Source organism: Bubalus kerabau, chromosome 17, assembly GCF_029407905.1.
Source record: "Bubalus kerabau isolate K-KA32 ecotype Philippines breed swamp buffalo chromosome 17, PCC_UOA_SB_1v2, whole genome shotgun sequence".
NCBI classification, from domain to species: Eukaryota; Metazoa; Chordata; class Mammalia; order Artiodactyla; family Bovidae; genus Bubalus; species Bubalus kerabau.
The window spans coordinates 53,410,308-53,425,872 of record NC_073640.1 but is presented as its reverse complement, the minus strand read 5'-3'; the positions used below and the strand labels follow the sequence as shown (position 1 = coordinate 53,425,872).

The following is a 15,565-nucleotide window of genomic DNA, read 5'->3' as shown; positions in this document are numbered from 1 at the left end:
ATGTGAGGTTGGAAGGAAACCATAGAGTTCCAGTCTTTGCTCTTCCCTGATGGGGCTGCAGCCTGCAGGGTAGACTAACTGGGAGGTGTGATCCAGGGGTGAGGTGGAGATCCTTCTCTTGAGTCAGAGAGTGAGACCTGGACTCTGCCCCCACAGCTGCGGGAGAAATATGGGGATGTCTTTACCATCTATCTGGGGTCTCGGCCTGCTGTCATCCTGTGGGGGTACGAAGCAATGAAGGAGGCTCTGGTGGATCAGGCCGAGGCATTCTCTGGCCGAGGGCACATCGCCATCATTGACCCTGTCTTCCAGGGAACAGGTGAGTGGGGGATGAGGGTGAGGACTAGGGAGGGGAGGAGGGAACATCCCATGTGTCTTCTCAACCTTCCCTCCACGCCCCACCATCAGGTGTGGTCTTTGCCAACGGAAAGTCATGGAAGGTTCTACAGCGATTCTCTGTGACCACTATGAAGGACTTTGGGATGGGGAAGCGGAGTATTGAGGAACGAATCAAGGAGGAGGCTCAGTGTCTGGTGGAGGAGCTTCAGAAATCCCAGGGTGAGTGCAGGCTGGGTGGAGGTGGGGATGAGATGGGGTGAGAGAGAGGGAGAGGGCATGTGACTGATAAAGAGAGATCCAGAGACAAAGACAGAGAGAGGCAGAAACAGGTTCAGATAAAGAGAGGAGAAGGAGATAGAGACAGAAAAAGAGAAAGAGAATGAGGAAAAACAGAGAGAGACAGAGACTAGCAAAGAGAGAGGGAGAGGCAGATAAAGTAGACAGAAGCACAGAGAGCACAGACAGAGAGAAACACAGCAAAAGCAAGACAGAGAGATATGGAGAAGGTGACACAATAAATCTAGGAACAGAAGCTGCAAGGAAAAGTGAAAGCAAAAAGTAAAGGGAGTAGGGAGTTATTAAAGTCAGGGGAACACAGAATGTCAATGAGGCTAAGGAGAGGGGCTACAAAGATGTGGCAAGAGAACAGAGAAGGAGTGAGTCTGAAAGAAAGAGTGAATGAAAAGACCAGAGAAAGTCAGCCCAAGACATAGAACAAGAAAAGCAACAAGAGACTCAGAGGTGAAGACTTTCAGAAAGAAAATCTTAGATACCCAATGAAAACCCAGTCAGCCAAGAGAAAGACAAAGAAACTAATCAAAGAAGCTAGGATGAAATGGCACCAGTCAGGTCAGAGCCAACCAGAAGGACTGTGCAGGGGACCCCTCCCCCCATGACAGACCTCTCTCCTCAGGGGCCTACCTGGATCCTCATTTCCTCTTTAACGCCATCACCGCCAACATAGTCTGCTCCATTGTCTTTGGTGAGCGCTTTAATTACCAGGACCCTAGACTATTACAGCTGCTACATTTACTTAATGAAATCTTCATCATTCTCTGCTCCTTCTATACCCAGGTGAGTCATCAACTGCATAGTGGGCCAGCAATTAGGGTGGTGGACCCCAGGAAGAGATCAGATACTTTCTGTCCTGAACACTAAATATGGAAGGTTTAGTGGCCCTCCCAGGTGAGACCATCCGTCAGTTTGGGGGTCTGAATCAGGCCTTGGACAGGACGGGCTTCGAGAGAAGGAACCTCAGCAGATGTGAGAGTGACTGGGGCTGGGTGCAGAGGTCCATGCACCACTGTTTGTGTGTGTGTTTGTGTGAGTGTGTGTGTGTGTGTGAGTGTGTGCATGCACATTCAGTTGGGAGGCACACCCTCCAAGTCCACAGGGTGAACGATACCCTTTAGATGTTGCTACATGTGCAGCTCAGAGCATCAACACTCACAGAACCAGCCAAGTGAATACAATGGGTTCTGCACCTTGTCTGCTGCCCTGTAGGTGTTTGAAATCTTTCCGGGCATCTTGAAACACTTTTCTGGCACACACACCCGCTTGTACAGCATGATTGAAGAAGTGAAAGATTTTATCACTGAGAACATGGAGAGGCACCAGAAGATGCTGGATCCCAGTGGCCCTAAGGACTTCATTGATTCCTTCCTGCTTCGCATGGACAAGGCAAGACCTGTGCAGGATATGCGTTGGGGATGGGAAACAGAGCGATGGAAACTGTACTGACATTGAACTAATATCTTTGGGTGCGATGTACGTGTTCTTTAAACGTTGAAGTAGTTCCCTAAGGATTAGCAAGAAAGCCAAGATCCATAATCCCCCACCATTTTTCCCTATGCCTCTCCAAGCCTTCCTCCCAACAGCCTTTAAAGAGCTGATAACTAAGCAGTTAACATGTGTCCAGTAAGCTTTCTCTGAGACACAGCTCACGCCTTCCCCCAGCTGTGACAGAGTCAAGTCTGTTCTGATTGGTCAAGCTCCATGTATATTCAGATTGATAAAGACCAATGTCTGTTCTGATTGGTGCAGGCCAATGTCTGTTCTGATTGGTCTGGCAAGAGCCATACCAGTTGTTAAATATGGACAAGGCAAGGTCTGCCCTGGGGGAGCCAGAAAGAGAGTGATAGACACACTACTGACATTGAGCTAGTATCTTTGTGTGGGAGGTATGTGTTCTTTAAATGTTGAAATACTTCCCTAAGGATTAGCAAGCAGTCCATGGTCCAATCCCTCCCCTCTATTCCTTCCTAATCCTCTCCAAGCCTTCCTTCTGGAATGCGTTTAAAGAGATTAAGACCAAGGAGTTAACATGTGGCCCAGTAAGCTTACTCTGAGATGGATCTCACTCGTTCCCCCAATTCTGAGACACAGAACTGAGTCTGTTCTGATTAGTCAGAAGCCCACATCTGTTCTAACTGATTGAGACCAATGTCTGTTCTGGCAAGTGCCTACTAGTTGTTAAATATGTTCAGCAATATCCCTGGAATGTAAGCTGCAAAGGCCAATCGGGAGTGCAATGACACCCAAGGACAGAGAAAATCAACAACAGCAATGACATCAACAAATTAACCTCTAACTTTCATTGAGCTTATCATACATTATCAAAGTGACTCCATAAGGATGTGCTAAGGCACCAAAAGGTTATATTCCTTGCCCAAATACACACAGCTGGTAAATGTTAGGGCCAGAATTTGAAGTCCAGGCACTTTCACTCTGGAGCTCACCCTTTTGGTACCTTTTTGGCCTTGATTAGAGAAAAAAAGTTTCAAGAAAAAGAATAACTGGCACAGAGGAACATGGTGTTGGTAGGGAGATAATAAGACTCAGAAACTGGGAATTTCTGCAGGGTGAAATGTTAAGAATCAGCCATCTCCATCTCTAGGAGCGCTTAGATCCTGAGAGTGAGTTTCACCAGAAGAATCTCGTTCACACGGTGCTCTCACTGTTCTTTGCTGGTACAGAGACCTCCAGCTCCACACTCTGCTTTGGGTTTCTACTCCTTCTTAAGAACCCTGATGTCTTAGGTGAGCTGGGCTTATGGGAGGTGGGGGCAGGGGAGGAATGAGGGTCTGTCTGTAAGGCCATGCTGGAAGGCTGATAGGCTAAGACAGATAACTTCTGTCCTGAGGATCTGGGGATGGGGGTGGGGGGGGGAACAAACCACCCCAAGGGCTTCCCTGGTAGCTCAGCTGGTAAAGAATCCTCCTGCAATGGGGGAGACCTGGGTTGGATCCCTGTGTTGGGAAGATCCTCTGGAGGAGGACATAGCAACCCACTCCAATATTCTTGCCTGGAGAATCCTCATGGACAGAGGCGTCTGGTGGGCTATAGTCCATGGGATTGCAAGGAGTCATACGTGACTGAGCAACTAAGCACAGCACATAGGCATTTGTAACTTGTAATAAAAGTTTGCTAGAGACAAAGCTCTTTAAAGTTGACAAAGCACTTTAGGATTTACTTTACAAAGAATTTTTCATGCAGGCAAACACCGTCTGGTATAGAAGGTGTTTGTACTTACGAAGTGTTTTGCAATCTGCCCTGAGTGATGGTAAGGTGCCTTCTGGTTTTCAAAGACTGCTCCTGACGTAAAGCATTACCTTTTACAGTGCATTTTGCTGTCTACTAAAGTACAGGATTCTTGCCAACTACTCTTTGAGGTGGACTAAGAACTTGACTTTTTAATATATATTGCCAAATTACAACTAATTAAAAAGCACCTTCATTGGTTCTCATGTTGATGTCTGCAGATCAGACTTGGAGAAACTCTCACCTCATCAAACTCCATTGTTTCATAAGAATGAATTTAAGGCCAGCCTGAGGAAATGACTTATCTAAAATCACATAGTGCATGAGTGTGACAAAAGGAGATGACACCAGTTTCAGCTACAACTCATTTTTAGTTGGAAAAGCAAAAAACACCATTAAGTGTTGAATGAATTTCCACCCACCCATCCTTACCCAAGTTACCCCCTGTCATAATTCATAACTAGAGTAGAAATAACAGGTAAGACTTCTTCACAAACAAGTTTCTAACTTTCTTTTTTGATGCTTTCATTGAGAGGAATGATAACCCAATATCTTAGAAAAGAATTTACAAGACCCTCTCATCAGTCTGCAGGTCATTTTCAGGTCACTTGGTTGAGTCCACTGTTATGGGCATTTATTGACATACCCTCCTCCCACCTGAACTGTTCTCAGAGAAAGTCCAGGCAGAAATCGACAGAGTGATTGGTGCACACCGTCTCCCAGCTCTGGAAGATCGGGCAAAAATGCCTTATACAGATGCCGTCATCCACGAGATTCAGAGATTCAGTGACCTAGTCCCTGTTGGTGTCCCCCACTCTGTCATCAAGGACACTCACTTCCGAGGATGTTACCTCCCTAAGGTGAGACCAGCAGGGTCACAAATCTTGACTGTAGGTGCTGTTTGCCTCCAGTCCTATGGCTCATTATCTGGTTGTTGGACTATGATAAGAATTTTCATTTCCAGATTTCTATGGAAGAGAAGAGATTTTACAAATATACTGAAGTCTTCTTTCTTTTGTTCAGTCATATTTATTACCTTTACAAGATATTAGGTTTGCTGGAGAAAATAGAATATACTTTTGAAGCTTGTTATACAGTAGAGTTGGTTTTTTTAAATCTTTTAAAATAATTTCTTCTTAATGTTTATATGAATCCATGTGTTTATATATATCCATACACACAACAATTGGCTCATACTGTGGCAGTCACTTTGCAACTGAGTGACCTTGTCTTCCTATGCATCTAGCACAATTTGCAATTTGTGTGTGTGTGTGTGTGTGTGTGTGTGTGTGTATGTGAGTGTGCCTTTCTTTTTTTTAATATAACGGTTTGCTGTGGATATATTGTTCAGGTCAATGCCTATGGTTATAACTCATTTTTGTGTGTGTGGGAGCTTACTTTGCTGAGCATAGGTGTACCTAGAGGTGATATCCACAGTTTTGAATCACCCAATGAACAGCACCCATCAGGTTATATTCTGGCTCCAGTCTTGGAGTCAGCTCTTTATAGGGCTCTGCTGTCTGATATGAACCTTTTAGTTGATGGATCATAAAGTAGACCAAGGGGTCTTGGGAATGAAGGATCAGGGTGGTTGGTAAGGATACCTGGAGGGATGGGACACTAGCAACCAAATGGGGGAGAGTCATTTAAACATTCCTGCCACCAACTATAGAGCTCATTATCAGCTGCGGAGGCACATTAATAGATTCAGCCACTCTTTGTTAATGGTCATTTGGGTCCAAGGTCAGAGAAACCCCAGTAAGATGGTACGTGCTGGGAAAGGGCATTAGAGGGCAGACAGACTGAAACCACAATCACAGAAAAGTAACCAATCTAATCACATGGACCACAGCCTTGTCTAACTCAATGTAACTATGAGCCATGCCATCTATGGCCACACTAGATGGATGGGTCGTGGTGGAGAGTTCTGACAAAATGAAGTCCACTGGAGAAGGGAATGGTAAACCACTTATTCTTGCCTTGAGAGCCCAATAAACAGTATGAAAAGGCAAAAAGATAGAACACTGTAAGATGAACTCCCCAGGTCAATAGGTGCCCAATATGCTACTAAAGATCAGTAGAGAAATAACCCAAAAAGAATGAAGAGACGGAACCAAAGCAAAAACAACAACCAGTTGTGGATGTGACTGGTGATGGAAGCAAGGTCCGATGTTGTAAAGAGCAATATTGCATCAGTTAAGTTCAGTTCACTACACTCGCTCAGTCATGTCCGAATCTTTGCGACCCCATTAACCGCAGCACACCAGGCCTCCCTGTCCATCACCAACTCCTGGAGTCCACCCAAATCATGTACATTGAGTCGGTGATGCCATCCAACCATCTCATCCTCTGTTGTCCCCTTCTACTCCTGCTCTCAATCTTTGCCAGCATCAGGGTCTTTTGCAATGAGTCAGCTCTTCACATCAGGTGGCAAAAGTATTGGAGTTTCACCTTCAGCATCAGTCCTTCCAATGAACTCCCAGGACTGATCTTCTTTAGGATGGACTGGTTGGATCTCCTCGAAGTCCAAGGGACTCTCAAGAGTCTTCTCCCAACGCCACAGTTCAAAAGCATCAATTCTTTGGCACTCAGCTTTCTTTATAGTCCAACTCTCACATCCATACATGACTACTGCAAAAACCATAGCCTTGACTAGACAGACCTTTGTTGGCAAAGTAATGTCTCTGCTTTTTAATATGCTGTCTAGGTTGGTCATAACTTTCCTTCCAAGGAGTAAGTGTCTTTTAATTTCATGGCTGCAATCACCATCTGCAGTAATTTTGGAGCCCAGAAAAATAAAGTCTGACACTGTTTCCACTGTTTCCCCATCTATTCGCCATGAAGTGATGGGACCGGATGCCATGATCTTAGTTTTCTGAATGTTGAGCTTTAAGCCAACTTTTCCACTCTCCTCTTTCACTTTCATCAAGAAGCTTTTTAGTTCTTCTTCACTTTCTGCCATAAGGGTGGTGTCATTTGCATATCTGAGGTTATTGATATTTCTCCCAGCAATCTTGATTCCAGCTTGTGCTTCCTCCACCCCAGCATTTCTCATGATGTACTCTGCATATAAGTTAAATAAGCAGGGTGACAATATACAGCCTTGACGTACTCCTTTTCCTGTTTGGAACCAGTCTGTTGTTCCATGTCCAGTTCTAACTGTTGCTTCCTAACCTGCATACAGATTTCTCAAGAGGCAGGTCAGGTGGTCTGGTATTCCTATCTCTTGAAGAATTTTCCACAGTTTATTGTGATCCACACAGTCAAAGGCTTTGGCATAGTCAATAAAGCAGAAATAGAAGTTTTTCTGGAACTCTCTTGCTTTTTGAATGATCCAGCAGATGTTGGCAATTTGATCTCTAGTTCCTCTGCCTTTTCTAAAACCAGCTTGAACATCTGGAAGTTCATGGTTCACGTATTGCTGAAGCCTGGCTTGGAGAATTTTAAGCATTACTTTACTAGCATGTGAGATGAGTGCAATTGTGCGGTAGTTTGAGCCTTCTTTGGCATTGCCTTTCTTTAGGATTGGAATGAAAACTGACTTTTTCCAGTCCTGTGGCCACTGCTGAGTTTTCCAAATTTGCTGGCATATTGAGTGCAACGCTTTCACAGCATCATCTTTCAGGATTTGAAATAGCTCAACTGGAATTCCATCACCTCCACTAGGAACCTGGAATGTTAGGTCCATGAATCAAGGCAAATTGCAAGTGATCAAACAGGAGATGGCAAGAGTGAATGTTGACATTTTAGGAATCAGCAAACTAAAATGGACTGGAATTGGTGAATTTGACTCAGATGACCATTATATCTACTACTGTGGGCAAGAATCCTTTAGAAGAAATGGAGCAGCCATCATGGTCAACAAAAGGGTCCGAAATGCAGTACTTGGATGCAGTCTCAAAAAGACAGAATGATCTCTGTTCGTTTCCAATGCAAACCATTCAATATCACAGTAATCCAAGCCTATGCCCCAACCAGCAATGCTGAAGAAGCGGAAGTTGAACGGTTCTATGAAGACCTACAAGACCTTCTAGAACTAACATCCAAAAAAGATGTCCTTTTCATTATAGAGGACTGGAATGCAAAAGCAGGAAATCAAGAAACACCTGGAGTAACAGGCAAATTTGTCTTTGGAGTACAGAATGAAGCAGGGCAAAGGCTCATAGAGTTTTGCCAAGAGAATGCAAATACCTTCTTCCAACAACACAAGAGAAGACTCTATACATGGACATAGCCAGATTGTCAACACTGAAATCAGATTGATTATATTCTTTGCCATCAAAGATGGAGAAGCTTTATACAGTCAGCAAAAAGAAAACTGAGAGCTGACTGTAGCTCAGATCATGAACTCTATTGCCAAATTCAGACTGAAATTGAAGAAAGTAGGGAAAACCACTAGACATTCAGATATGACCTAAATCAAGTCCCTAATGATTACACAGTGGAAGTGAGAAATAGATTTAAGTGACTGGATCTGGTAGACAGAGTGCCTGATGAACTATGGATGGAGGTTTGTGACATTGTACAGGAGACCTCATGGAAAAGAAATGCAAAAAAGCAAAATGGCTGTCTGAGGAGGCCTTACAAATAGCTGTGAAAAGAAGAGAAGTGAAAAGCAAAGGAGAAAAGGAAAGATATTCCCATTTGAATGCAGAGTTCCAAAGAATAGCAAGGAGAGATAAGAAAGCCTCCCTCAGTGATCAGTGCAAAGAAATAGAGGAAAACAACAGAATGGGAAAGACTAGAGATCTCTTCAAGAAAAGTAGAGATACCAAGGGAACACTCAGGCAAATATGAGCTCAATAAAGGACAGAAATGGTATGGACCTAACAGAAGCAGAAGATATTAAGAAAAGGTGGCAAGAATACACAGAAGAACTGTCCAAAAAAGATCTTCACGATGCAGATAATCATGATGGTGTGATCACTCACCTAGAGCCAGACATCCTGGAATGTGAAGTCAAGTGGGCCTTAGAAAGCATCACTACGAACAAAGCTAGTGGAGGTGATGGAATTCCAGTTGAGCTATTTCAAATCCTGAAAGATGATGTTGTGAAAGTGCTGCACTCAATATGCCAGCAAATTTGGAAAACTCAGCAGTGGCCTCAGGACTGGAAAAGGTCAGTTTTCATTCCAATCCTAAAGAAAGGCAATGCCAAAGAAGGCTCAAACTACTGCACAATTGCACTCATCTCACATGCTAGTAAAGTAATGCTTAAAATTCTCCAAGCTAGGCTTCAGCAATACGTGAACCGTGAACTTCCAGATGTTCAAGCTGGTTTTAGAAAAGGCAGAGGAACCAGAGATCAAATTGCCAACATCCATTGGATCATCAAAAAAGCAAGAGAGTTCCAGAAAAACTTCTATTTCTGCTTTATTGACTTTGACTGTGTGGATCACAATAAACTGTGGAAAATTCTTCAAGAGATAGGAATACCAGACCACCTGACCTGCCTCTTTGAGAAATCCGTATGCAGGTTAGGAAGCAACAGTTAGAACTGGACATGGAACAACAGACTGGTTCCAAATAGGATAAGGAGTATGTCAAGGCTGTATATTGTCACCCTGCTTATTTAACTTATATGCAGAGTACATCATGAGAAATGCTGGGGTGGAGGAAGCACAAGCTGGAATCAAGATTGCTGGGAGAAATATCAATAACTTCAGTTATGCAGATGACACCACCCTTATGGCAGAAAGTGAAGAAGAACTAAAAAGCTTCTTGATGAAAGTGAAAGAGGAGAGTGGAAAAGTTGGCTTAAAGCTCAACATTCAGAAAACTAAGATCATGGTATCCGGTCCCATCACTTCATGGCGAATAGATGGGGAAACAGTGGAAACAGTGTCAGACTTTATTTTTCTGGGCTCCAAAATTACTGCAGATAGTGATTGCAGCCATGAAATTAAAAGACACTTTCTCCTTGAAAGAAAAGCTATGACCAACCTAGACAGCATATTAAAAAGCAGAGACATTACTTTGTCAACAAAGGTCTGTCTAGTCAAAGCTACAGTTTTTGCAGTAGTCATGTATGGTTGTGAGAGTTGGACTATAAAGAAAGCTGAGCGCCGAAGAATGATGCTTTTGAACTGTGGTGTTGGAGAAGACTCTTGAGAGTCACTTGGACTGCAAGGCGATTCAACCAGTCCATCCTAACGGAAATCAGTCCTGAGTGTTCATTGGAAGGACTGATGTTGAAGCTGAAACTCCAATAATTTGGCCACCTGATGTGAAGAGCTGACTCATTGTAAAAGACCATGATGCTGGGAAAGAGTGAGGGCAGGAGGAGAAAGGGATGACAGAAGATGAGATGGTTGAAAAGCATCACCAACTCAGTGGAGATGAGTTTGAGTAAACTCTGGGAGTTGGTGATGCACAAGGAGGCCCCATTGCCCATGGGGTCGCAAAGAGTCGGACACCACAGAGCGACTGAACTGATGAACTGATGGTTCCACTTGTTTTTAACATCTCTTAGGGCATTACCGTGTACCCCGTCCTGAGCTCTGCCCTCCAAGACCCACGCCACTTTGAGAAGCCAAATACCTTCTATCCTGGCCACTTCCTGGATGCGCAGGGCAACTTCAGGAAGCCGGAAGTCTTCATCCCATTCTCCATGGGTAAGTCATGCTCTTTCTTCCCCATGAAAATGCCTGCTTGCTCACACTCTGTGTGTAACTCTCTTTCTTGATCCAACTCCAAACACTAGGTGAACGTTTTTGGGAAAATATGACAATTCTGAAGGATATAGAAAGACATCTACAGAGACAAAGATAGTGTGAAGGGGAAAAGAAAGGATGAGGTACGATGGAGGAGGAAGATGGAGACTCAGTGATAGAGATAAAGTGACAGCACAGACACACACATGCACGCTCAAAATAACAGACAAATAAATGATCCATTACCAAGCACCTGTTATGTGCCGAAATCAAGGAAAGGCATTTTCCACATTTTCTCTGAAAATGAAAATAACCATTATTTTTCTAATTTATACAAAGCAAGAAATAATAAAATTCAATTTGAAAATCACCTGTAACTTACCACTCAACCACACTTATTAATAACAGAGGATGTCCTTTTATTAGTATGTATACGAACACAAAGGTTTAGATGGATAGATGGATAGATAGGTAGATAAATAGCTACATACATGGATACACAGATAGATACACAGACAATAGGTAAGAAAATGAAAGAATAGTAAAAATGAAGGAAGAGAAAAGAAGGGAGATTCGGTGATTTATTTCTTGTTTGTCAATTGTTAATCCAAGCCATGGACTAGTGTGAGGTTCAGAAGGCACTTAAAGAACAGAGATTTAAGGAATATTCATTCTTGGATTTGCATGTGTGCCCTGATTCAATCAGATTTCCCATGTGGTTCAGTGGTAAGAAATCCACCTGCCAATGCAGGAGACACAGATTAGATCCCTGGGTCAGGAATATCCCCTGGAGAAGGAAAGGGCAACTCACTCCAGTATTCTTGCCTGGGAAATCCCAAGGACAGAGGAGCCTGGTGGGCTACAGGCCATGGGGTCGCCAAAGAGTCAGACACGACTGAGCAACTATACAACAACCTAATTCAACCATCTATAAAATAATTCAACTTTTAGTCACTGACTTGAAATTTATCATATTTAAAAAATTTCAATCTGAGTAGATCTAAATCTGGTTCATTTACTCATCTGTCTTTCTAGCTATATAATACTGCTTGACTATTTCTACCCAAGAAATATGTTTTATTATTTTACAGTTGCTAGTCTCTCTGTATTACTCTTCTTCTATAGATAGTTCTATGGGTTTTCTTTTTTTTAAACATATTTTGTTTTCCTTCCAAGTATACTTTGGAATTATTTTGTCAAAGTCTCAAAAACTCCCCCTGAAATTTTATTAAGATTAACCTGAATTTGTAGTTTACATTGAATAACTTTGACAGCTTTACAAATTCAAATAACTTTGACAGCCCAGTCTAGAAGAAGGGCTTCCCAGGTGGCTCAGTAGTAAAGAATATGCCTTCCAATGCAGGAGACATGAGTTCGATTCCTTGGTTGGGAAGATCCCCTGGAGGAAAAGATGGTAACCCACTCCAGTATTCTTGCCAGGGAAACTCCATGGACAGAAGAGCCTGGCAGGCTACCGTCTGTGGGCTCGCACAGAGTTGGACAGGACTGAGCACACACACAGTCAAGAAGATAGCATTTCCTTTGAATCACCTCTATATCAGTTGAATTTTTTTTAACTAGGTTTTGAATACTTCTAGATAGATTTATTCCTAAGAAACATGAGAAGAGATTGTTGCTATTAGTAGCTTTTTCTTCTGATTATAAAGCTAATGTATTGTTGAAAGTTTAGAGAATAGAAAACGGTATAATTTTTAAACAAACAAACAAAAAAGAACACTATTCCCTCATGGAGGCCTAAGGAGCTTTTCTAATGAGCTTATCTAAACCTTAAGGGCTTCTCAGGTGGTGCTTGTGGTAAAGAACTTGCCTGCCAATGCAGGAGAAGTAAAAGACACAGATAGATTCAATCCTTGGGTTGGGAAGATCCCTAGGAGGAGGGCATGGCAACCCACTCCAGTATTCTTGCCTGGTGAATCCAATGGACAGAGGAGCCTGGTAGGCTACAGTCCATAGGTCGCAAACAGTCCAACACAACTGAAGTGACTTAGCAAGCATGCATGCAAACCTAATAACCAGACTTTGCTGGTGGTCGAGTGGTTAAGACCCTGGACTCCCACTGCAGTGGGTATGGGTTCCATCCCTGGTCAGGGAGCTAAGATCTCACATGCCATGAGGGGCGGCCAAAAAGAAAAGATCAACCCAATTACTTTCTAAGATCCTTTCTCCAAATACCATTGCATTGGGAGGTAGGGCTGCAACATATAAATTCTGAAAGGACACGATTAAGTTCACAGCAATCTTTTGATGTAGTATTTAAAATTTTTAGAATAGGTATATCAGAAATCCACTGGTATTTTGAAATGTATATTTCTGTCATAACAGACAATTTCCTTATATTACTTTTACAACTAACCATTTTTCATTCTCTTGGGTTTTCCAAATAATTGGCGTTTGCATCTGCAAAAGATGATATTTTGACTTTTTTGTTTCTTCTGTTAAAGTCATATGTTTTCCCTAATATGAGCTAGCACCTCTGGAAACATGGGAAGTAATAGTAATGACAGTAAAAGTAGTGACTTCTAATTTTAAGGAGAATATTTTTCTTTTCTCTCTTAAGCTTAATGATGGCTATGATCTATTCCAGATATTTTATGGCTATTCTAACATATTTTGTTGTTCAGTCAATAAGTCATGTCCGACTTTTTGTGACCCCGTGAACTGCATCATGCCAGGCTTCCCTGTCCTTCACTATCTCCCAGAGTTTGCTCAAACTCATGTCCATTGAGTCAGTGATCCTACCATATATTTTTCTCAATTCTATTCTCTTTTTTTGGACACGGTGCACATTTTGTGGGCTCTGAGATCTCTGACTGGGAATTGAACATGTGTCCCCTGCAGTGAAAATGCAAAATACTAACCACTGGACTGCCAGAGAAGGTCCCAATTTTTCTCAACTCTAAATGAAATTAAGGAAAGATCTTTTTAATGTCTATTTTACAACAAGATTTTATTTTTTGAAAAATTTGATCAGGATGTTATATTGAGTAGTAATCTTTTCAGCTCCTGTCAAGATGATCAAATTGCTTTGCTCCTTTGACGTCTGAGTGTTGACTCATTCTCTCTCTTGTAGAATTGGAAAAAGAGAGGCTCAGGGTTCAGGGGACTTGGCCAAGCCCCTGTAGAAAGTCATGATCTATGGAGGTCAGGGCAGGGCTAAGCTGTGATAAACTCTCTGAATATCTCAGCAACTGAGAGCCAAAAGATTGTTTTCCTGATCATGCAACATGCCCATCCCAAACCATGACAGTCATGTAGAAAAGGGAGTTAACAGAGGCTCTATCCTGAAACATGAAGACACAGGGAAAACAGTGTGACATGTATAAGTTTAGCCTTCACTTCATGGGACTAAGAAAATCCCATCCAAGTTCAATGTGGCTGAGATGTTATACACCCAGAGATGATCTATGAATACTTATGAAGCATAGTGAACTTAGCCACACACACAAGGCAGCTCTCTGGGCTCCTTTCCTTCCCATGAGACTGCGGGTCAACAGGATATAGTGGAAACTCTAGCCCAGCCCAGGGACATGCTGACCTCACCCTTGGTTATTCCAGTGGACACAGCCTGTGCTGAAGTCAGTGGATACTTAGGGCTCCATCTCGATGGGACAATTTGTGGTGGTCAAACTCATCGTGCAGGGAGACATGAGTAGGTGTTATGAGAGTCAGAAAAATGGGGGCAAAGGTGAACAGAGTGCTATTCAAGTCTTTATAAGCATGAAGTGGGCATGGCCAGTCAGAACCTCCACAGGTTGGGGTGTGGGGATTGGGTCTGGGAGGCTGACTTTGTTGGCTGCTGATTGTGGGTAGGACCAAGGAGCTGAGAGGAAGGTCAAGGTGGCCAGAAGAGTGGGGACACTGAGAAGTTTAGACCAAATGATCAGATGTAGGTCGATATTTGATCAGCCAGGTGCCCGCCTACTCCAGGGTAGGCCAAAAGTTTCAGCTCCCCTGAACTCATCTCTCATGGTCTTCATACCTAGAGCATATTGCCACAGATTTCTCCAGCATTTTCACATTTTTTTTCTCATAAATTGGCTTAGTTGACAGTATACTTAACCAGAGACACACAAAAAAATGAGACACAAAAGGACTTGGTACCAGGAGGGACAGAGGAGGGCACTGTACTGGATAATCCCAGAGGAGGCAGAACTGAAATATAACTGAGATAGAAATGTATGAGCACTGCTCACCCTATGCCCGCCCCCACTCTCAGCCCCTACTAACGTTGTTGGTGGTGTTGGTACTGAGGACAAGAATAGGATCAGAACACCTCGCATGTAAATCTATGTAAATGAACATGCAAATATCCTGGGGTTTTGGGGAATGGGGCAACCAAATGTTCTCAAGTTCAGCTTCATGTTGATAAACTTTTACTTTTTGCTTGTCACCATCTACTCTGCACACCCCTGCCCTCCTCCTTCTTCAAGTTGAAATAGCTAATTCAGCCCTCAACTTCTATGATGTGTGACTCCAAAATAGTTTCCTTAACCTCTCTGATCTTATCCTCCAATGATACTCTCTCCCTTATACCCGCAGGAAAACGCCTCTGTTTGGGTGAGAGCTTGGCCCGCTCAGAGCTCTTCCTCTTCTTGACCACTCTGCTGCAGAACTTCTCTTTGGGGTCTCCCAAGGCCCCTGAAGACATCGACCTCACGCCAAGGGAGAATGGGCTGGGGAGACCACCTCCTTTTTTCCAGGTCCGCTTCCTGCCCCGCAGAGGAGGGGGAGGGCAAGAAGAAGCATAGATGTCCTCTGAGTCCTTGCATCCAGCCCCTGCCTCTGTCCAGAATTAACATGTGCAGGCTCCACCCTGCTCACTTTCTCCTGTGGAAAGTCCCTTTTGTGGTCTCTCCATCCATCCTGCTGTAATCACTACTTATTCCTAGATGGCCTGTACTGTTGACTGAGGATATTTCAGGGTCAAGAAATACGGGCTGGACTTCCCTGGTGGTCCATTGGTAAAGAATTAGCCTAGCAGTGCAGAGGACATAGATTCAGTTCCTGATTTG

At 43.2% G+C, this 15,565-nt stretch overlaps 1 protein-coding gene across 1 annotated transcript in view; it reads left to right on the top strand.

Moving 5' to 3' along the window:
• LOC129630658 (cytochrome P450 2B4-like) overlaps window positions 1-15,301 on the top strand; it is a 32,645-nt gene extending 17,344 nt beyond the window's left edge. Inside the window, exons 2-9 of the mRNA XM_055551161.1 lie at window positions 157-319; window positions 409-558; window positions 1,253-1,413; window positions 1,843-2,019; window positions 3,236-3,377; window positions 4,552-4,739; window positions 10,352-10,493; window positions 15,093-15,301. Coding sequence (XP_055407136.1) covers window positions 157-319; window positions 409-558; window positions 1,253-1,413; window positions 1,843-2,019; window positions 3,236-3,377; window positions 4,552-4,739; window positions 10,352-10,493; window positions 15,093-15,301 — 1,332 coding nt within the window. The remainder of the gene's footprint in view (window positions 1-156; window positions 320-408; window positions 559-1,252; window positions 1,414-1,842; window positions 2,020-3,235; window positions 3,378-4,551; window positions 4,740-10,351; window positions 10,494-15,092) is intronic.
• The last annotated feature ends 264 nt before the right edge of the window (window positions 15,302-15,565 follow it).